This window comes from Corapipo altera, unplaced genomic scaffold (genome assembly GCF_003945725.1).
Source record: "Corapipo altera isolate COAL_440 unplaced genomic scaffold, ASM394572v1 45, whole genome shotgun sequence".
NCBI lineage: Eukaryota > Metazoa > Chordata > Aves > Passeriformes > Pipridae > Corapipo > Corapipo altera.
In genome coordinates, this window is record NW_020884877.1 from 18,448,764 (window position 1) to 18,471,529 (window position 22,766).

General features: G+C 59.9%; 1 protein-coding gene across 3 annotated transcripts in view; it reads right to left on the minus strand.

Annotated features, from left to right (window-relative positions):
- Positions 1 to 583: 583 nt before the first annotated feature.
- ASIC4 (acid sensing ion channel subunit family member 4) overlaps positions 584 to 22,766 on the minus strand; it is a 29,134-nt gene continuing 6,951 nt past the window's right edge. The window contains exons 2-11 of one of the 3 annotated variants that reach the window (XM_027637099.1): positions 15,041 to 15,161; positions 5,621 to 5,765; positions 5,325 to 5,452; positions 5,074 to 5,233; positions 4,558 to 4,614; positions 4,308 to 4,461; positions 3,827 to 3,918; positions 3,432 to 3,511; positions 3,006 to 3,110; positions 584 to 2,727 (exon numbers count right to left, since the gene is read on the minus strand). In XM_027637099.1, the coding sequence (XP_027492900.1) occupies positions 2,608 to 2,727; positions 3,006 to 3,110; positions 3,432 to 3,511; positions 3,827 to 3,918; positions 4,308 to 4,461; positions 4,558 to 4,614; positions 5,074 to 5,233; positions 5,325 to 5,452; positions 5,621 to 5,765; positions 15,041 to 15,161 (1,162 nt within the window). In that variant the 3' untranslated portion in view covers positions 584 to 2,607. Of the gene's footprint in view, positions 2,728 to 3,005; positions 3,111 to 3,431; positions 3,512 to 3,826; positions 3,919 to 4,307; positions 4,462 to 4,557; positions 4,615 to 5,073; positions 5,234 to 5,324; positions 5,453 to 5,620; positions 5,766 to 6,026; positions 6,697 to 15,040; positions 15,162 to 22,766 lie in introns of those variants that run through there. The other 2 variants (XM_027637097.1, XM_027637098.1) reach the window with 2 other exon arrangements.

Consider the following 22,766-nt stretch of genomic DNA (forward strand, 5'->3'; position numbering starts at 1 on the left):
TGCTCCTCTTGCAGGGCATGGTGTGAGCTGTGGGATGGGGGTCCTATGTCCCAGCTGCAGCCAGTTAACCCAAGCATCTTCAGCCCTCACTGGTTTAGAGGGGAAACCTGTGATGCCTGGTGCTGGCAGCATGCACCATGAGGTCAGCTTTTGTTTCCTGTTTTGTCCCCTCTCTCTGTGCTGCAGGGTAGCTGAGGCAGATGGAGAAAGGTCTGGAGAAGGCAGGAGCTGGAGGAGCACCTGTGCCAGGGAAAGCCCTAGACTCTGTCCCAGCAGAGCCTCCCTTCACTGCCACCCATTCTCTACCTCCCTCGTTTCAGTTTTACCCTTCGCTCCTCACCCACAGCTCCCAAAGCTGTCCTGCTGGAGGTGCCACTGTGGGACAGGCTTTCTGTGGGCAGGGGAGCAGAGATGCTCAGGTGCCTGTGATTTGTCACGCTGGCTCTTGTAGAGCCTAGCATGTGGGCACAGGGCTGTAAAGTGCTCCCCGGGTCCCACCACCACCATGTCCCCCCGGGGTCATGGCTCACCCACCTCTCTTCCCCCCCAGCCCTTGTAGGCATATCCAGACCTACTTGTGCCTCTTTATTAGGGAGCATTTGTACATTTATAAAACAGTGATGCACATCTCTCACGTTCACCATCACGAGGGCGTTCGCGCCAGCCCTCCCGCCATGGTGCCCGTGCCCACCCCGCTTGGGGCTTGCTGCTCCAGCTGGCAGGGAGAGACCCACATCCTGCGCCCCCTGCTTGCTGCAGGAGACCTTGGTGTAAGGCTGGTTGGCATGGCCGTGGCACCTCCCTGGGCTAATGTGTGGCGCCCCTCTGGGGACACTCCCACTAGCAGGTTGGTGTATGGGGACCCCATGGGGAGCTGGCATGGGGTGCTCCGGAAGGACTTCCTGGGGAGCACCAGAGTGTCTGCCCTGCTGGGAGGCTTGCTGTGGTCCCCTCCATGTGGGGGGACGTGGTACACCATGCAGTTGGGTGCTTGCACCAACAGGGAACATGTTTACACATAGGTGCATATTTTGGGGGGTCATTGGGCCACGCATACCCAGAGCCAGGGCTGCTGGGCACATCACCAGGCTGGTGCTCTGGTTCCTGCCCTGCATATCCCATGTGTGGGGCCTTGAGGGCTTCAAGGATGATGGCTCCTCCTGTATCTATGGCTTTGGGCACAGCGTGGCATGGCCGTGTTCCATCTGTGGGCACCAGGGATGGGGACCAAACCAACAGGGCCAGGAGCTACCTGGCTCAACCCCAGCCTTCCCCAGAGATCCCAAATTCCTGCCCTGGGGTCCCCCTCTGCCAAGTGTGTGTGTTGAAGGGGGCTTTACCAGCTTGCCCCCCCTCCTGAGATATTTTGGGGCAGTTTGCCCTGCGCTGGTGTCTGCTACAGTGGAGGAGGTGGAGGCAGTGTCTGACAGGATAGGGGGAGTGCTGCGGGTCCTGACATGGATCCTGCCATGGCTCCCACCATCTCAGGACAGGCAGGAGGACTGTGGGTGCCGGTTCTGGCCAAGGCTCCGGCCAGCAGGTTGGACTGTGGCTATTTGGGCGGTGCTCGGCACGGAGCACCCTCCTAACTGTGTACAGTCTGGGGGAGGCACAGCGGGTGCTCAGCACCCGGGGGTGGGAGCATGGTAAGGGGTACGTGCACGGTGCAAAAGAGCAACGACAGGCAGGGGAGCGAGGGCAGGACCCGCCGTGCTGCCTGGGCTGTGCCAGGCAGCTGCACCAAGGGATGAGCCACTTCGGGCAATACCTGGGCAAGGAGAGCATAGGTTCACGATGGATCGGGGTAGAAGAAGGGGGAGGCAGCAGGTTTGCGGTGCCAAAATGACTGGGGACTACTGGGGACCAACACTGGAGTGACACAGGGAATCACAGTGCAGGGGTCTGGCTGGGAACAGTGATGTGGGGCCTGCAGCCCTGGTAGGCTGCAGAAGGTTGGGGAAGGGCAGGTTCATGTTTGGAAGGGTGTCACAGTGGTGGTGGTGCCAGGGGTCAGGGTGGTGCCATGCAGGTGTGACTGCAGTTGGGGTGTCCCTGGACTGGCTGTGGGGGCCATACTGCTCAGAGAGCTGCCCTGCAACACTGCCCTGCCCTGCAGCAGGAAGGCAGGGAGGTGGTCCTTGGGCAGGGGAGAAGCTGTTCCAGGCATGTCTGTCTCCTGGGGGGAACCATGCAGGGCAGAGACCACCACCCAGGAGGGGTCAGCAGGGGAGGGCTTGGAGGAGCTCACAGGAACCTCAGCTTACCCCCTTCATGCTCTGTAGTGTCAGGGCCCCTCTGGCCCACACCTGCTGCCCCCCCAAACCCCCCTGGCATGCCCATCCCCCTCCATGCCGTGTGCTTGAGACTGGGCTGAGCCCACGTGCTAGAGGCAAGCAGAGGGGACAGGCAAAAGGACCGAGGGCCTGCTCCAGTGCCAGTGCCAAGGCAGCTCCAGTGGCATCACTGGGGGCACATACTGTGGCCAGTCCTGGCAGTGGGTTGGGGGAGGTGGGGGCCTGCACCCACCACACCCAGCACCGCAGTCCCTCTCCATGAGAATGGTGGGGAGGGGAGCGGCAGGGGGCTGCCCCCTAGTTCCGATCTTGCCTAGCAGGCGAAGTCCTCGAAGACACCCTGATGAGGGTAGTGGTGGCGGTGGTGGTGGTTGGGCAGGATGCCTGCATTGTAGGTGCCCTCCATGTGCCGGCCCAGTGTCTCACAGGGGCTCTGCAGGGATGGCAGTCAGTGAGGTGAGCATAGACTCCATGCGCCCTGCTCACCCCCCAGTCTCCCCACCCAACATAGCCTGTCCATAGGAACCCCCCTAAGGGCACCCAGCTTTCTGCCTCCCTGGGACTGCCCTGACTCTGCAGCCTGAGGGCATCAAAAGCAGAGCCACACTGTCCCTTTGTCTTGGGACCATGTCCCTTCCCCCTGGGGTGGGGGCGGACACTGCCCAGGCCCTGTCCTTGCAGCCTTCAGACAGCCCACCCCTATGGGGGTACCTGGTCCTTCGTTTCCTCCAGTCCCAGTGTGGCAATGCTGCCTGAGGGCTTCTTCAGGGGTGGCTTGGAGCGGCGCAGAACTCGGCTCACCCTGTCTCGGATCACCTAGGTGCAGATGGAGGGGTCACACCCAGACCCACACACAGGTGGCACCCTGTGTGTGGATACCCCAGTCTACATGAAACTAGTGCCCACTGCCCTGCCCACCCAGGGACAGTGGGGGCAGCACCTCTGCCCACTACCCTCCCTGTCCTCAGGTCACTGAGGAATGATGGATGACCCGTTCTCCTCCCACTGCCCTCCTCTGGGTGTTCCCCAATTTGGGGCTGTAATAGCCCTCTAGGGTGGCCACGCATGGTATGCCCTCCCCAGGGAGCCCATTCCCCCCTCCCACTGCTGAGACTCATCCCTGAAGGCTCAGCACACCTCATAGATGTAGTCCAGGATCTCCAGGATGGTGAGAATGCTGGCACCGATGAACAGGCCCATCTGCCCCCCGATGTCCCCTGGGGGGGAGAAGGAGGATATGGTCACCAGGAGATGCTGTGTAGCCCACTGTGAGCCTGGGGTGGGCCAGCAGGGCTGTGGGCAGTGCCAGGACTGCTGGATGGAGGGGGACAGCGCAGTCACAAGGGCAGGGGCAGCAGGATGGAGGGAGTGGGGGACATGCAGGATAGGGGAGACCCAGCAGCATTCCACCCTTAAACCAGTCTGTGGCCAGCTGGCTGCTGCTCTGTGTGGTCCCTCCCCCACCAGACCCACATCCTCCCAGGGCTGGGACCCAGAGCCTCCAGGCCCCACAGTTAGGTGAGGGGAGTCACCGAGAAGCCCAGCAAGGTCATAGGCTTTCTTCTGCTCGATGGCTTCATAGTTGAGTGCTTCAAAGAAGATGTCCAGCACCAGGAAGTTCTCCCTGTAGGGGCACCACTGTGCTCAGCAAGGAGGACTGGTCACCGACTCTCCCACCCCCACTGCCCACAAATCTCCCCTGTTCCCCAGTCTTCCATCTCCCAGGTGCTCCCAGGGCCCTCGTGAGTTATTCAGACTGGTGCAGTGGGGACATGAGCAGGGCATGTCCCAGGCGAGGTCATGGGGACATCTGCCCATGGGGTGGGGAGATACCAGCAGGAGGGCTGGAAGGACATTGATGGGTTGGAGAGATGTTCTAGTGGCAACACCCCTGGATAGAGGACCTTGTATGCCAGGACCCACTCTCTGCATGCTGCCAAGAGTAGGGCGGAGGGTCCCCAGGTCTCCATCCCCCTGCCTACCCCCTGGAACACCCTGGTACTGGCAGCTCACCGAATGTAGGTCTCGTTCTTGTTGTACTTGCGGGCGAGGTAGCGTGCTGAGCCCTTGTTGGGAATGCGGACCATGGAGATCTCCTTGCCATAGCGTGTCAGGTTGCACGGCGTGGGGCAGCTGCAGCGCTCCTGGCTGTCCTCCACTGCTGCATCTGGGGGCAGACACCCATTGGCATGGCTGCAATCCCCAGCTCCCTCCCTGGGAGCTCTCAGCTGGCCCTCAGATGCCCGCCCACCGCTGCACCTACCCAGCGTGTGGTCAGCACACTCAATGTACACATTAGGGGAGCAGATGGACTCATTGCCTGTGGAGAAACAGCCGGTTGGGAGGGTGGGAGTCTGGCCATATTCTGCCCCTCACCCTTGACTCATTGCCCTAAAGGTAGTGGGGCAGAGTGTGGAGTAAATAGGAATGAATGGTCCTTGGGTGCAGGTTGGCTGAGGCAGGGGTGGTCTCTAGGTACGAGGCAGACAGGAAAGGGGCTGACCTATGGTGTAAGGAGGGTAAGACAGGGGCTGACTCGTATGGAGAGGATGGGATGGTCCCCAGGTAGAGACGGATGGGGCAGGGGGATCCTAGAGTGCAGAGGGATGGGCAGCAGAGTGGTCATTGGGTGCAGAGGGATGAGGAATCAGGGAACATTGGGTGCAGAGTGATAGGGCAGGGGTGATCTTTGGGTGCAGGCTGCAGGGAGTTGTGGTAGCCTCGGGCAGGACTGCTGGGGCAGTGAGGTGCCCCCCACACCATCATGCACACCCCTCACCTGGCATGTGGACCATGCGGCAGTGGCAGGTCTGCACCACGGCCTCCTTCTCACACTGGAGGCGGCAGGCAGCGATGCTGTAGGTGTCATAGCCAGGCAGCATCTGCTCCCCCTGCATGCTGGCCCGGCAGTTCCCCCATGGCTGTGGCAGGTAGGTGAGCTGTCAGGGTGAGAAGGGCATCTCTGCAGGGCTGTGCTGGACTGCGTGCCCACAGGCACCTCCCTGGGGACTGTGGGGCATCCTGCCTTACCCGCTGCTCCTGGCAGGACACGAAGGTCTGGAAGCCGGGTGAGACACCAAAGCCCAGCTGATGGATATAGGGCGGCTCATCCTGGCTGTGGATCTGGACTCGGATGCCAGCTTCAAATGATGTCTCATCTGTGGGAGAAGGGCAGAAGTGCTGTATGGCTGCACTGACCCAGCACCTGCACCCCTCTGGTGCCCTGCCTGACCCATAGTCCCTACCCAGGGTGCCCTCCTTGCCCAGCAACCCCTCCCTCCTAGCACCCTTCACCTCTACCCTGCCCAAGCCATAGCCCCACTCACTGGTCTCTCTCCAGATGGGCAGGTACTCTTCCTGCTGAATGTCCAGCATGATCTCCAGCCCGTTGCCCATGCCCCCTTGGCGGGTCACACGCGGATTCTTACGGTCCCCGTTGAAGGTGTAGCACTTACCATAGCGTGTGTAGACCTGAGGATGGAGAAAGGGGAGGGGTAAAGGAGTAGGCAGGGATCTGGCAGGTTGTTCTACAAGCAGGATGAGGTCCTGGAACCCCTTTCCAATTCCATGGAGGTGCTAGAAGGGAGGTACAGTCTTGCATGGCTCTTGGAAGGACTCAGCCTCACTCCTGATGATGTCACTCCTCCACCCTTGCTGAAGCAGGGGTGAAGCATCACTCCCAGCACCCATGGGGCAGCCCAGCTGTCCTGCTCCTACCAGGAGGAGACTCACAGGGGCAAAGTGTTGGGGGCCACAGCGCTCTCCCTGAAAACGACACTCCACCAGCATGTCCTCGATCTGGTGGCCCAGGCGGTGAAAGAAGCTCTGCATGGTGCGCTCGGAGCGGCGGGGTGGCAGGAAGCGCGAGTAGTTGGCCAGATGCATCAGCCATGCACGCTGGTCCTCCCCCAGCACGGACAGCATCTCGGGCACCAGCGAGCGGTTCTCCTGGGACAGCCCCAGCCACTGTCCCACTGAGTAGAGGTCAGGCCTGGTGAGGTGCAGGAAGCGTGCCCGGTTGGGGTTGCAGAGGGTGACGGCTGGGAAGCGGAGTTGGGGAGCCCAGGTGAGGCGTGCCCGGGTGTGCACAGGGTGCGAGAGCAGGTGGTGCAGGCGGTCGGCAGTGCCGGTGGCCAGCAGCCCGGCAGAGGCCAGGAAGGCCAGGCTCCAGAGCAGGCGGCGCAGGCGGGACTGGGGCCGGGTGCACATGTAGTGCAGCCCGGGGATCCGGGTGGCTCGCAGGATGCCAACGGCAAGCTGGGCAGCGCTGCTGTCCTGAGATGATGTCAGAACTTCCCTGTCCTGGCAGCAGGCAACGGGCAGTGGCATGGCTGCAGGCAGTGTGGCTCCTCTGGGATGCAGAGGTGCAGGCTGCCCCTGAGGCTACCCAGGGTCCCTGGTCCCCTCCCTGTAGGCTCTTTCTCTGCACCTTCCTGGAGACTGGAAACGAATGTGGCAGGCGCCTTCCTGAGCTGCTCTGGTGACAGGTGAGGGGAGGGAGAGGAGGGGGCTGCTACAAACACGCCTTCCCCCAACCTCCATTCAGGAATGGAAAATTCCTCCTCGAGTCAGGCTGGGACAGCAGGGTTGCCTCACCCCAGGCAGGTTGAACTGGCCGCCCCCAGTGTTCCAGCATGGTGTGCACCTGTGTCTGGATAGCAATGACCTGTCCCAGCCACACTGTGTGAACCCTGTGCCTGGGGATGCTGCGCCTCTGCTCGTCCCCATTGTCCCTTGCCAAACATGGCACTGTAGCCCCCATGAAATCCTGCTTGGACCCCCAGGGTCCACAACTGTGCCTGCTCTGGGGCTGGGGACCATGCTCCATAGAGGCAGGACAGTACTAGGCCTAGGAGGCCATCACCTCCTGCCAGTGCTGCTCGGGATCATATCTACCTTGGGCTCCAAGGCTGTACCCTGGTATCACTGGCCCTGGAGCTGTGGAACTCAGTTCATCTGGTCCCTGTGGGATGGGAGAAGCAGGACTGTGGGTCAGGAGGAGTGGAACCATTTGGTGGGAGGTTGCGTGGGAGCCCACCAGAGCCCGGCAGGCTCTTTGAAGTGACGGCAAGGCTGTGATCAGAGCGCAGCAGTAGCGGGGGGGTGTCTGCACCCGGCTGTCAAGCGTGGCTGGCAGCACCCCGACAGCCTGTCAGGTGCCTTCAAAGCTCAGCACCGCGGTCCCTGCAGCCTCTCATCTCCTGCTGCTGCTGCTTCTAGTCACCTGCCTTCGGCATGTGCCCCACGTGGGCTGGCATCGAGGGTGGGGGGTGGGTCCCGCCGTCTCCACAGCCTCGGGTCAAGTTAGGGCTCCTGGGCTTCTTGAAGGCCAACACCCCTGAGCTCCGTTGTGCCTGGGCATGAGGAGGGCAGTTGATGGCAGGAGGGATTGGAACAAGGGTGGCTCCAGATCACCTTAACAGTTACTCCCAGCATCATCTGTGCCGCTGGCCTTGACGCCTGAGCAAGGTATAACTTTAGCCATGACAGGGAACCACCGAGGATCCCATCTGGTAGCTTGGTTACAAGTACAGAAGGAAGCTAGGCAGGTCAGGAACAGGACAGGCACCGAGGGCAGCACTCAAGGGTGGGAGGGCAGTGCACCCCCCTCCATCACACTCTCTACCCCGCTGCAGGGAGAAACGCAGCCCAAAGGCGCGCAGGGTTCCAGCTCTGACCCTTGTTGGCACCCCGCACCCCGCACTCCACACCCCGCACTCGCAGCGCGGGCGGCGGGTGCGGGGCGGGCGCTCTCCGGCAGAGGGCAGCAGGGCCCCGCGCTCTCCCTGCTCCCGTCCGCCCTCCCGGCCCGGCCCCCCATCCCCAGGACAGCCCTCGAGCCGGACCGCGCCGCTGAGCTCTCTGGCTCCTGCCGTAGCCCCGCCGCCGAATTCAGCGCCGGCACCAATCCCGTCGCGGGCTCCCTGCTTCCTGCATCCTCGGGACGCCGTGGGTCACCCACCGTAGCTGCCCTGAGCTGTCCCCTCCAGCTCCTGTGTCCCTGCAGCACTCCCGGGACAAGGTTCATCCCCTCCGTGGGGAGGCTGAAGCCGGCTCGAAGCCTGCTCCTTTCTGAGATTTATCACGGCTGTGAGCGCCGGCGGCTGCCAGCCTGATACCATCAGCCCCGGCACACTAAGGCAGCTTCTATATTAGTTTTCTTTAAGCGGAGGATGAACTCCCCAGGCTGGAGAAAATGTCATTTCTCTGAACGCTTCCATCTCGTGTCGGTTCAGACATCTCCGGCCAGCATCGCAATCACCCTGGAGCAGGGTGAGGGATGGGGATGAGAAGCAGAGGCTGGGGCACACGGGGACAGACAGCTCAGGGACCAGTGTTGTGCAGGGTTGGAGGAGAAGGTCCCTGTGGTGGTTGTGGCCTTGTCCCCTGTCTCCTGCAGCCCTAGGCAGGTGGGCACGGCTGTGGGGGAGCAGGGGCAGAGCAGGGGTGCCCGTGGCGTCCAGCTGAGTTACTCACTTGTCAGCTGCTGGGGTGCTGAGGCCAGCTGTGAAATCACACTGGCAAGCGCACAGCACAGTCCTGAGGGGCTTTGCCTTTCCAGCATGACAAATCCAATTAGATAACAGGGAGTGCATGAGGAGGAGGAGGAGGAGGAAGGGCAGAGGAGAGTCTGCCTGCACCAGGAACATGATTTTCTCCCTGCAGCTGACCCAGAAAAGCACCTTGCAGGCTGTAGCACACATGTCCAGCCAAGAACAGCAACTGGGCCATGGGCCTCTCGGCACTCTGCTCTGCTTGGTGGGTACTGAAGAATCTTGCAACCTGAGGGGCAGGGTGGCAGCATTTCCACACCTCGTGCGGGTCTCCTCACTCAACCACTGCATGACGGCATCCCCATACCACGTTCATGTGCAGGGGAGACCCCATTAGGGAGTTAATTTCTTGACACAATTCCTCATTTTCCTCTCTCTGCCTGGGAGACACGCTGACCTTGACAGAAATAGCTGCCTGCACCTTGGCAGGCAGATCCCAGTCATAGATTGGTGGGGGCCCTGGCATCTTCCTCCTCACTCCACACAGCTCTGGGGCCCCCCAAGTCCTCTTCATGGCCCTGAGACTTGTTTTCCTGCCCCCTGTTGTGGAGAACCCTATGGCAGCAAGGTGCTGACCCCCGGCATCCTGACCCTGGCTTGCGCCAGTCCACCTGTGAGCACTGGGGCCACGAGGACCAGCATCATCCACTCCCAGTCCCCCATCTGCAGTGCTGCCAGCCTTTTGTGCCAGCCTCAGGCTGATCCCAGCTCACGCAGGTATTTCCACGGCTTACACGGCTCCCCATGGTATTTAGCCTCTGGAAGACGACGTTAAACATTGCAAGCAGTGACAAATCCTGATTGCTCCAAGGAGACAAGAGGCCACACTAAGCTTCCAGCCAAACATTTTCATGTGAGGGAAACGAGCTGTGATGTGTGTGATGCCGGTGGGTCCTGCTCCTGCACGCCTGGGGCACCCAAGCCCTGCTCCCACATCCCCTCTGGGACATCCAGCTCTGCTCCCACATCCCCACTGGGACATGCAGCTGATGGGCAGGCCCTGGGCATGGACACAGCATGCAGGAGTGATCACCCCAGCATAGGAATACCCCTGAGAACAGTCATCACTGGAGCAAAATGGGGATGGGGACGTGAATGGGAAGACACTGGAGTGCTGCCCACCCTGGACTTGGAGATGCCAGCCCAGGGGTAACCTTGTGGGTGATTTCGAGGTACCCCACCCCAGAGAGCAAAATAGTATGGGCAAAGCCATAGCATAAAGGAAAGCAGCCTCCAAAACTGGAAATGCTACTTCCTGAGTGAGTGCAGTCAGCTGAAGGCACAGGGACGTTCCTGTACAGTGGACATGGCACAAGAACTGGGGCCAAACTGAGGTGACACTGGTAGAGCTGGGGCAACGGCACACCGATGAACACTGCCCCCTGCTTTGCTTCTGCCCCCCACTGTGGCCATCCCAGCCCTGAAGCCCAGCTCTGCTGGAGCCCCTCCCCATGCCACTGTCCCCTCCGTGGCAGCCCCCCCATCCCCAATAGCCCGTTCCCCCCGCACGGCACAGCCAGGCCCCGCCTGGGTGCCCTGGGAGGGAAGCCGCAGCGCTGACGCCAGCATTACAACTGCCCGGGATATGAGATCCGCTTGGATTCAGCAATTTCAACTCATTTCAAGCCCGATTCTGCAGCAATTTTCTGAGCCAGTGGGATGTTTTTGCCACTGCAAACGTCCCTTCTCACACGTGGTCGCACCATTTCCCTTCCCTGCTCCCAAGAAAGGTTTGGGAATGGTGCCAGTTTGGCTCTACCCCAGCTCCTGCAAGTAGCACAACCATCTCCCACACTAGCAGCCCCCCAGTGCAGCCTCCTGCCCCATATAGAGCTACTGGGATGACTCCTGTGGGATGCAACCCTGCTTATTTGGGCTGGAGCTGCTACCTCTATGGGGCACTGGGCTTTGCATCCTCACCCCAACAGAGCAGGGCATCTTTGACCCTGAGCAGCACACACCAGTGCTGGTCTGGGCTCCTTGTTTCCCTTGTTTCCCTGTGAAGGGCAAAGCTCTGGAGCATCCTCCACAGCTCCCTGACCTGCCTCCAAAGGAAGAGGGAGAGCAGCGTGGGGCAAGGGGGCCAGAGGATGCTACAAGCATATCCCAGAAGGGTCAGGACCTCTTCTGCCACCATAGCTGTGCCTTTCTATGTGCCACAGGACAGCCCATGCCAGCTGGGTCCCCTCAGCTAGGCCTGAGCCAAGCAGTGGAGACGTGGGTGCATGGGGCTGGCAGAGCCCCTCTCATGCCAAGCAGGCTCGCTGCTGGAATACCAATTGCTCAGCTGGGCTGCAGGCTGTGCTGCTGGCTGGTGCAGAGCAGTGGGAGACACGTGGGCCCCAGCACTGGGCAGGGCCAGCAGGTCACCACCAGACTGCTGCATCAGGGCCAGCAGTTCACCACCAGACTGCTGCATCAGGGCCAGCATGTAGCCTGTGTCCCCAAGAATGGGCAGGATCTAGAACAGGGCTTGCTGCTCCTGGTGGGTCAGGAGCATAGAGATGCAATGCAAGGCAGAGGGATGCACTGTGCACATGGACAGACAACTTCCCAGCACATCTGTCTCAGTGCTGCCAGTGACTAGTAAAGCAGGGGGACATTGGCACCATCCATCTTTCAGGATCAACATCTGTGACGGCATGCCCAATCTTGTGTGCCAGGGAAGGACCACTCCCTGCAAACCATTGCCCCAGGAGCCCTGCACTGGCCAAGCCAGGAGCCAGAGGGATCTGTGCTGCCAGTGCCACATGGAGCCAGGATGGCTGTGACGCAGAGGTGAGTGGCTGGGGACCCCAGGTTATCACCTTTTGACCCCACTGCACAGCATGGCAGCACACAGCTGCCTCCAGTATCAGAGCAAGAGCCATTGCATAGTTGTGCTTTCTACTCCTCCTGCTCCTGGGGGGAATTTGTCCCAGAATCTCACTCATTTCAAACCTAAATTTATTCATGGCCAGTTTGTACCATTTGTTCTCATGCCAGCATTGTCCCTTAGCTTAAATAACTCTCTTCCCTCCCTTGTGTTTACTCCCTTGATGTATTTATAAACAGCAATCCCATCCCCTTGCAGCCTCCAGCCTGCCAGCCTGCACGTGCCAGTCGCTTCTGGTTTCCTCTCCTAATTCAGGCTCTGCCCGCCTGTGCAGCCCAGCACATCATCTGCTCCAGCTCCACAGCCCTGGCTGCCCAGGGCTTGCACACTGCTCAGTCCCACAGCAGCCGTGGGGCAGCATCCCACCTCGGTTTGGTCTGCTGCCCCAGCCGCGCCTAACCTGCTCCCTGCAGATCTCTCGGCAGCTTATGCTTTGATATGGTTTGTTTGCATTTTAAAAGAGTCCACCAAAAGGGACGCCTGAGCAGGTGAAGGAGCCAACACCAAGCGAATTGCAGAAGATGAAGTTCCAGTGGCAAAGGTGTGTTGCACTGCAGGGAAGGGGTGTAGAGAGCTGGGGGAGTAGGAGCAGTGAGATGGGGGTGCAGGAGCTGGGGAAGTCCATCCTGTCGGCAGCCAGCCAACATCTCTGAGATGCTGATCGTGCTGCCTACCTACCCTGGTCTCTCCCGTAGTACATGAATGGGGTGCTGGAGCTCCAGGAGATTTCTGTCCTATGTTTCTTCCTCCTGCTTCAGGAGGTGCACAGGGTCGCTATGGGAAAGCTGCACCAAAGCTGCACCCCCAAACATGCCAGAACGAGTTTGCCGATCTGCTAACACACTCCCTAGCTTGGGTTTGGACTGTACCGAGCAGCAATCCTGACATTACTCTGTGCATCCTCCGGCGCTCTCCAGCCGGCTTCCCACCCTCAGACACCCCCGCGCCGGGCATGCCGCCCCCGGGCACACAGCACAGCACGCTACAGATAAGCGCTGGGATGGGATGCAGCTCAGCCTCGCTGCTGCAAACCCAACAAAACACTCACACAGAGAGCAATAGTGATGGGTTTGGGTTATGGGCTCCCCTTGGCACCCGGAGGAGACCCAGCACCATACACGGTGCTTTGCAGACACAGATGGTCCGTGCCTCTTCTCCCCAGCACCAGGGAAGGATCCCCAGCCCTGTGGTTGGTTTCACACACAAATGTAGCACTGAGCCCACACATCCTGCAGGCTAGAGGAAGCAGGGAACATCAAGGATACCCGAAAGTGGGGTATGCCGTGTCTCCGGGGCTCCTTTGTGGAGTTTAGACAGCTTCTGCTCTGTAGCAGTTGTCACCCCCCAGGGACCCCAGTACATCAGTGCCTCTGCATGGTGCTGGTTGGGCTCTGGTGGCTTTCGGCAGCAGATCCTGGGCGCCCCTGGCCTTGCCTTGCTCCCCTTCGCATGCGGGGCACTGCGGGGAGGTATCCCCTCATCCTCCCATCCCCGTAGTGCTCCGCGGGCAGCGCATTCCCCGGGGACGGCTTCTCTTTGAACGCAGTCGTACAGGGAGCGCTGCTGGCCGTCCCCAAAGGGTTAACAAGCAATTTCCTTTGCTGACAGCTCGGAGACCGTTCACTATCGACTGCGGGAGAATAAGAGGGGAGAAGCAGCGAGATAAAAAGGCAGCAGAGCTGGCACCGCCTGCTTAATCCCAGCGTTTAATCTGCTGGGGCAGCGCAGGCAGCCTTATCTCGCCGTCCTTCTGCTGCTCCATCTCATTACTGCTCCCACGGCTGCCGGGAGATGGGGGAGCTGAGCCGAGGAGCGGGGCCCGGGGCAGGGATGCCGCCTGCCTCCCCGCTCAGCAGCCCCCGCGCCTGGCACCACCGCATCCCTCGCTGCCCGGCCAGAGCGGGGACACACACGCAGGACTGGGCGCACAGGCTGCACCCACAGAGCGTGCTGGCTCATGCCTGGCGCTGTGACACAGCCTCGGGGACACATTGCCGGTGTCACACTCAGTCACACGTTTCCCAGTCACTGAGCTCCGGTGCTCCAGCCTGTGCCATGTCCAAACCCTCATGGGCTGATGAAGGATGCAGGGATCCATGGAATGATGCGTGTAGGACACAGTAGGGCCAGGACAGCAGGCAGGGCAATGCTGCCTCGTCTTGCATGTCCCCCTCCCTTCATCCTCACCTATCCAAGTGCTCCCCTGCCGGATGCCATACCAACCTTGCTCTGTTTGCTCCTCCCACCAGGCACACCATGGCCATTGTCCCTGAGACACACTGGCCTGGACCTGGAAGACCCTGCAGCCTCAGGGAAGGGTTAGGCAGGAGGGGAAGGTGGCTGCTTCCCATGAGCTGGCACTCTGTCCCTCCAGCCGTGGCATTAATCTGTAGATCCACACCACTGACTCTGTGCAGATGAAGCCTTGCACTTGCTGGGTTGTCACGGAGGTTATCCTCCTGCCTATGGATGGGTTTACACTGATAAGATTTATTGTCACCCTGGCTGAGGTGCTGCCAGCACATCACTGCCTGCTCCTCTTGCAAGGCTGGGCTGCCTGCCCTCATGCCTGAGAGGCATGAGCAGCACCTCAATGAGCAGTTGCCAGCAGAGTGGGTCCCCAGACAAAAGGACAGCCAGGTATGACCCTCTGCTCCCTGCTGCCAGGGCTGATGCATCCCCTGCCCACCTGTTGCAGGGTGCCTCACACACCCTCTCACCATTTCAGCAGGATGCAGGGGATACTGGTCCCTGAGCCGGACCATGCTGAGCAGAGTACACCTCTGGGCTGCCACAGATTTGCTGACTGTGCTGGCAGTGCAGCTGCTGTCACAGCTCGGTGGCTTCATGGCTCTTCTGCATGGTGGGGGGTGACTGGGACTCACAGGGCTGCTGGGTGGCTGTGTGTGGAGCCACCGCAGGCAGGGCAGCCTGAGCAAGGAGTGGGGGGCCGACCCCATCCTGCAGCCTGAACTCAGCACCATGTGGAGCTGGCAGGGTGGCTATGGGAGCCAGAGCCTTGTGCACCCCCTGCCCCAGGGTGACATGGGATGAGCAGAAATACCCTTAAAAGGGGAACTTGGTTTCAAGGCACTCTGCTATACCCTGATCCCTCACCCACTCCCTGCTGCCTGTGCCCCCACGATGCTTCCCACTACTGATTTCCCTGGGGCCAGCAGGGATTGTCCTGAGCCACCTGGAGTTGCCAGGCAGGGATTGAGCCAGGCTAAATCCCTGAGCAGCAGGAGGGGTAGCCGCCTTCCAGCATCCCCCCCCATCCCCAAAATCACCACATAAGCCCTGCACTGCTCTCCTACCGCTCTGCTCCATTCAGGCTCCCACCTCTTCCTCTTCTCCTCCCCTCCAGTTGTTGACCTCCAACATTTCTGGGGGCTCTGCTCTCTCCGACAACATGAATTTGACTCCAACATGTCAGAACTGAAGGAAACAACATGCAAACAAACAGTCTGAGCCCTGCCTGCACCCACCTCCCCAGGGCCAGCTCAGGGAGCCTGGGGGCCAGGGGGCCGGTTGGGATGATGATGTAACCCGACAGCACACCGGGAACCCTAGTGAAGTGGGGTGATCACAGCCCAGTGGGAAAGGGCCCGTTAATAGCTGAGCCCTTTTAGCAGAGATTAGGGAGCTGTGTGGCTTTGATCTTTGATTGCCAATTTGCATCCTGAAGGCGCTGGGACCTCATCCAGGCTCAGCGCAACCCTTTGTGGTTATCTCGTGGCTAATGGATTTGTTCTTAATGCTGGAGCGTGCAGGCTAAAGGCTGATTAAACCCTCTCCGCGGCGCTAAATCAATGGAACAAACATGATAGGGGCTGGCTTTCCCCAGCCTGCAAGCTCCCGGGCAGAGGGGCTGATCAAGAGAGTCCTGGCATCCTGGCACTGACAAGGGCCCCCTCCTTGGGGCTGCCAGGCAGGGAAAGAGGCGCAGGCACTGGCAGGCAGGGACAACCCTGCAGTCCATATCCTTCTACCCATGTATCCCTAGCCTCTGCTCGCTATGGAGGAGGTGATGGTCTAGGGCTTTTAGGACTGAAGGTGTCTGGCCCTCCTGGATGCTTGGGCCACCCTGCCCTTGTGCTGGTCCTTGGCAGCTGCAGGAGTTACTCAGTTGTCACCTCCAGCTCCTCCCAGCTCCCAGGGTTTGCTGTGGCAGCAGGGACACGTCCTGAAAGGGATGGGATGCCCCTGCAGATGAAGGACTCCTTTGCCACACACAGGGAAACAGCACTGGGAGCTCCCATTTCCTCTGTCCAGACCTTCTTCCCTTCCCCCTGCTTGAAGCCAGCACCATGTTCCCAGGGATGCATGCTGCCCACCGCATTCCATACATCACATGTTGTGAGCAGGTGTATCTGTACACACATTCCATAATGCCTGTGGTCTCTGCCACACGCCCAGCTTCAGGAAAATGCAACTCCCACTGTGTCTGCAGGCAGCATGAGCAGAGGGGACAAACTGCACCCTGCCCATGCAAGAAGGTCCTCCATCCTACTTGCTGCCTGGGATGTGGGCCTGGGGGTGGAGCTGAGCACCTGAGACAGGTAGGACTAAAGTTATGGGGAGTAGCAGCTGTGGGGATTAGGAGATGTGGGGAAGAGGGTTGTGTGGCTGCAAGCTGGGAGGAGACTGGCTGAGAGCATTCTGCAACCTTTGCTTTTTGCAGGGCTCATGGCATTGCCCTGCTGCTAGGGCAAAGCTACCTACAGGTTGACAGGAGCCCTGAGCAGGGACCCTGCTCCAGGGCCCAAGCTGCCTCTGCCAGAGGATGAGATGTGAGCTGCAACACAGTGAAGCTCAGAGCAGTGCCTTGCTGGGAACCAGTCCATGGGCAGAAGGTGCTGGGAGCAGCCCCATGGGCCCCAGGCTGCGCCCATGTCAGACTCAACCCTGATGAGCAGCTGCTTCAGAGACAGCTGGGCTGCTGCAGAGTGTGGAACTGGCGGGATCACACACTGAGATTCCCATCGACAAACCACACTATTGAAACATCTCCCCTCTGCCAATATTTGCCAAGCACAGGAGATAAAGTGGCTACAAGTTATCATTGCCGGCATTTCAATCCACCAAGCTGGCGACAGAGGGGCAGGCAATCAGACCCTGGGGGTGGTGGGGCCCTGCGAGCTCAGTCCCTTGGGCCCCCACACCCATCTCCTGCCTGAGCAGCCCCTGTGCCCTGCCTGCAGCAGAGTGAGGAGGGCCAGGACCCCTCCATGATGCTGCACAGTGTCTCTGCCTGCCTGGAATGGATGCTGCCACCATGGGCACCACTGCCTCTGCTGCTCTGCCCTGGGCATCAGCACAGCCCCTCTCCTGCACCCCCACCTCTGCACCATGACAGCCATCTCTACCTGGTCAGCATCACCTCTGAAATCCTCAATGCAGCACCAACCTTGCAGTTCCAGCACTGCCCCATCCACTCCATGTCATCCCAGCGACCCCAATATCACTGCCCTGCCCTGCCTGCACCACACAATCCGCTCTCCCCATTGTTCCAGGCTGCCTGTGCAGTCTCTGCAGCAGTCCCTGAGTGGGTAAGGCAGGATACGATGCTGAGATACAGCTCCTGGAGGAGAAGCCCAGAGCATTATCAGCACAGGGAGTTAATTAAGGTCATGTCAGGCGATAAGGAAACAGGATGTCAGAGCAGAAGCAGTACAGGGGGGTCAGAGCCTGAAAAACTCCCTCTGAAAAGCAACTCCATCGAGATGTGGAGTCAACCAGGTGCTCGGGGACAGAGCAGCTGTCACGGCTGCACACGCAGGGCTTCAAGGATGGCACCACACATGGTGTACTGTGCAGGATAGGATAGGATGGAATGGAATGGGATGGGAATGAAGGTAGGACAGAATGGGATGGGATGGCAATGGTATGGGAATAGGGATGGAATGGGGTGGAATAGGGCGGAATGGAATGGGGATGGGATGGGATGGGATGGGATGGGGTGGGATGGGATGGGATGGGAAGGGGCTGGGCAGTGTGATACACTGTTTCCTGGGCAAGGAGAGCCAGCTGAATGGTCCTGGTTATTCACTCCTGTCCTCATGCAGAAGCAAAGCACATCAGTGTGACCAACATGATGCCAACAGGGCAGGAATTGCTGTGAACCTCTGCCCATAATTAGCACATGTAATTGCAGACACACTCTGATTAGCAAGACCTCAGAGCTGGGCGTGCCAGGCTGCTTGACAGCTCTTGCACTGCTCCTGCCTCAGACTGTTCACCTCCATGCTCAGAGATGGCTTCAGCCCTGGGCCAGGCAGTGCCATGGGGCTAGGAGAGCCAGGCTGACCTGGCATGGCACACCATGGTGCACAATGGGGTTGTGGGAGCAGACTGTGGACAAGGGGACAGACATAGGGCACACCCTGCCAGTGCAAACCCATCTTTCCTGCACAAGCAAGACACAGCACCCGGTACCCTGCCTTGCTGGGCAAGAGCTGAGCTGACAGGACATAATTAATACTTGCATCAGTCTCAGCTGGATTTGCATAGTGCCCTCAGTCCCATCCTACTCGGGAAGGTGGCCTGCTCCATGCCTTTCTCGGGGGCAGCAGCATCAGATGCTGGGCTGGCCCTACCTACTCTGCAGGGGTCACAGTCTCAGTATGTCCCCGACATGCCCCCGCATGCACACTAGCCTTTCTCACCCCACTGCAGTGGGGACACCCACAGGCCCCTGCCCTGCCCTGCTCCAGCCACTGGAGCATAGAAGACAGATGGAGATGCTTCCCTCTGCTGTGGTCCCTCCCTCCCTCCTTGGGCGGTAAAGAAATTGTGGAAATGGCAGCTTGGGAGTGAAGGGCACAGCGCGGTTTGGAGGGCAAAAGGATGTGGCTGAGCTGCAAACACCCCCTGGCAGCTGGGAGCCACAGCGGTGCCCACCTCTTCAAGCTCAGATGCCCATGGGCACCATCCACAGCCACTGCCTCTCTGCTGGGACACTCAGCTCCCTCCTACCCCTCTCCTGCTCCGATAGCCCAGGTGAAGTCCCTCATCCCATCCCTGCAGGGGTCCCCCAGGCTGAGCCCTGGCCTGGGAGGAAGAAGAGCTAGGGCAGAAAAGAGCCTGTGATGGCAGCAGGAACAACAGGACGCAGGCAGGGACATGGATGCCACCACAGTCCTCTCTTTTCTGCCCTGTGGGTGCAGGTGGAGGTGGTGGAGGGATGGGACGGGGATGTGTGGGTGCTACCGACCCCGGGGATAAGAGAGTGGTGAGAGATCTGTGCAACCGAGTGCAGTGCCTCGCCACGGCTGCTCACACCGCTGACAGCCGCTCTCGGCCCCGTGACACTGAAGGGACCGCGACGCTCCAGGCACAGCCAGAGTACAGCCGGATACAGAAGGGGGACGTGGGCATGACTCCTGCCCCTGGGCTGCCTGCCAGCCCTCTGCAGCCGCTGTCACTGATGTGTCTCACCCGTGCCCGACTACAGCACCCGCAGCATCTGCAGCATTTGTGCACGCACATCACCCGTACTACCTGCGGCATGGGCTGCTCAGCCCACCCCGGGCGTGGGAGACTGGGCCACTGATTGTGCCTGTGACTGGGGAGGGGGGAGCCACTGCCTTATTGCAACTGCCCAGGCCAGCGCATCCGGCTCAATCAGAACCGCACGACCCTCCTGCACGCCGGGCACTGGGAATTAAACTACTAATGAGCTGCTGGCAGGAGGGCTGGCTGTTAGTGATTAATCAGGGATTCTCCTCTGACAAGGCTGTGCCTCCTCTCCCTTCCTGCCCTGCACAACCCAGGGCTGGTGGCTGGTAGTGACTGGTGGGTTCCCCAGCCCCTACTCCCTGTCTGCCCAGCCACCGTGGAGAGGGGACAGCCTGGCTCAGCTCTCCAACACAGAGAGGATTCCCCAACCCCTGTGCCACTGGGACACAGTGCCTACAGGTCCTTCCAGCCTCTGGCTTTCCTGCCTCTACTGCTGCTCTTGTACTTGCCTTCCCCACACTGCAATCAGGAGGGAACCTTTTGTTCTGCTGGAAGAAAACCTGTTGACCACAGCCGAGCTCAGCCAGCGCTTAAGTGCTGCTCAGGTGCAGAGCGTGCTCAGGCCTGTGTCTGAGAGCCCGGTGATGACCTGGAGGGCCTCTGCTGAGGGGCTGCTTGGGGATGACAGGGGAGGACCAGCTGTGCAGCCAGCGAGATCTCCTGGTGAGAGGGCAGGCATATGCAGGAGCCCTGAGTCCCAGCAGGTCAGGATGCAAGTCCAGCCCCCCAACCCAAGCCTGGCAGCACAGTGCCATGTGCCACCCTCACCTCCCGCCTGCTGCTGACACAGTGGTGGGGTGGTGGATATGGGACTGGTAGAGCCCTGCTTGTGACAGCTGCTGGCACAGCACACTGGGACAAAGGGGAAGGTTTTGCAGCATGAGCAGGGGACAGCCACCCACAGAACCAAGCGGGGAGCTGCAGGGAAGATGCTCGACCATGAGTCTAACTGCTCCCTGCTGGGAAGCCCTGGCTGGCAAGGAATTCCTCCTCTTTGTGGTTCTGGCAGAGTCAGGACATGGCAGAGGTGTTGGCACCCTCCCTTGCACCCTCACTGTGCAGCCTGTGCAGGGAGCATGCCCTGAGGACCCAGCTTGCTTTCTCCTCTCTGACTGCATGTTGGGGCAGCGCCTAGGAGAAAAGGCCACTGACTGTCAAGGAGTAGGTTAGAGATGCATGTTTTCCCCTATTGCACAATTAATCACGGGAAGTTTTTCCTCCTTTCGTGCATGAAAGTGAATTTGGCAGGGCGCTCTGACCACGGGGACTGGCTGCTGGCTCTCCAGTAAAACCCAGCCACATCTGGCTAAGAAATAACCTCAGAGCATCCCTGTGTGTGCAGGCAGGAAGAGTCAATGCTGGGCCAGGCAGGAAAATCTAGCTGGGCTTGGTCCACAGCCACTCATGTGGCAAGCACCTTCGGCTCCTGGTGTTTTCCCCCTCTCCCCAGCCCCCAGCACACACATGGCCATGCTGAGCTGCCAGTGCCTTCATCCCTGTCTGTAGGTCCTGTTATTCCAGTGGCGACATATAAATGCCTAGGCAGGGGCACCCAACCCTATGGCAGCATCCCCTGTCTGGGCTCTCATCCAACCCTGTCTGCCTCCCTCTGCCCACTCCATCCCCCAGCCTGGCTGGAGCCTCAGCCCATCCTTTCCCAGAACAAGCTCAAGCCTCCCCAACAGCGTTCCAGTTATTTGTTATTGGAAAAAGGGGGAAATACGTTTTTCAACAATTATTGTTTTTTCCACCTGACTGGCTGCAAATTTGTTAATTTTTTTCTTTAATGTGTGAACAGTGTCGACGGCAGCTGCATGTCAAATGACTCGACGCCCTATCTGCGGGTCCCTGGCTGGCTTTCAGCACTCGCACCACAAACATTGCCTTCTATAAATAAAGGCCTATATCTCATCAATGGCAGAACAGCAGAGCTTTATATAGTCGTCTTACATAAAACCGTCTCTCTTTATGGGCTTCAAACCATTTGCGTCACTTAGTGCAGCTCCGTAAACCTCCTTCTCCAGCCTCTCCCTCGTGGAGGGAGACCTGGCACGGCTGCCCCAGTGGGAAGCTGGAGTCCCCACTCCACATGGGGCTGCCCCCCAACACCCCTACAGGGCCAGGTGGCAGCTGTGTCCTTGTCCCCCCACTCCACCACCTTGGCACATGCCTCCCTCCAGCCTGCCCAGCCTTGGCACCAAGTGCTGGCATGGCAGCCGGCACTGCCAGGCACCCCAGCACTTGGAGATGGCTGGCCAAAGGCCAGCATCACTCACCCTGCCCTTGTCATCTTGTCCCCGCCACCGGTCCTGGGGAAGCACTGACATGAATACTGGGAAGTGCTGCTCTATCCTCTATCACTTGAAAATCAGGGACCTGAGGCCACTGAGTGACTGGGGACACAGTGCCAGGCTCGGGGGACAGGCTATCTCACAACAGCTCTGGCTTTGACATGCAAGGAACATGAGCCCAGCCAGTGGCTTTCCAACCTGCTGCCCAGTGAGTGCCTGGTGTAGGGGATGCTGGGGGCTGTCCCTACAGACACAGGACACAGGTCCCAGCCCCAGCCCACACACAGGCTCCACAGCCAAGAGTCCCCAGGGCTCTTGGCTCCATATGGCGGGGCCTTCCCTCCGGCTTGCTGCAGGCACCCGCCTGTATGCAGTGATGGGTCGCGGGAGGGGGGGGGGGGGGCAGAGATTCCTGCCGGGGCTGCAGCAATGCCTGCCTGTCCAGCCCACACCGAGGCTGCAACTGCAGGAGCTGGCAGGGGGAGGTAGAGCTGCAGAGACCGAGGTGACAAGCTTTCATTTACCTCTGTGCCATCCCGGGTGACTGCCCCGATTGGCTAGAGCCTACAGCATAGTGGCATTGGAATCTGAGGTGCACTCTGCCCCATGGCTGCCCCCAGCGCTGTTCATGGGACAGCCATGAACATGTCATGGTTGACACTGGCACAAAGGACAGGATCACAGCAATACCCTTCCAGCCATGGGGCCACATGACATCCAACTATGCCACTGGCACAGGACACCTGCAACCCAGACAGGCCTGCCCCATGCTCAGATGGCCATGATGCACCCCATAAACCCCTCTGCCTCCAGCCAATCACCCTGCACCCTGTCAGCCCCACAGCCCTGTGTCTCCACCACCCCATGAACTCACAGTCCTGTGGCCTCGGGAACCAGCAAGCGCCAGCTCCTGGGGCCAAGTCCCCATGGATGTCTTGTGTCCATCCCTCCCACAGACATCCGAGGTGCCCAGCCCGCTCTTCAGCCAGCAGTGCTGGAGGGACACTGCCCCACAGTCACTCAGTGGGTGCCCTGGTCTCGGGATACCAGTGTCCTCATCCATTCAGCCTGGCTTGTGGGACCAGCATCATGGCACGTCCCACATCCCTGATGAGCCATACCAGGCGCGGGCGTCCTGGCCGCTGGCTCCCCCCGTATCGGAGACAGGCTTATTAAGTGTGTGATATTAAATTACCCAGATAAGAGCATAAGAGCTTTTAAAGTCAATTCA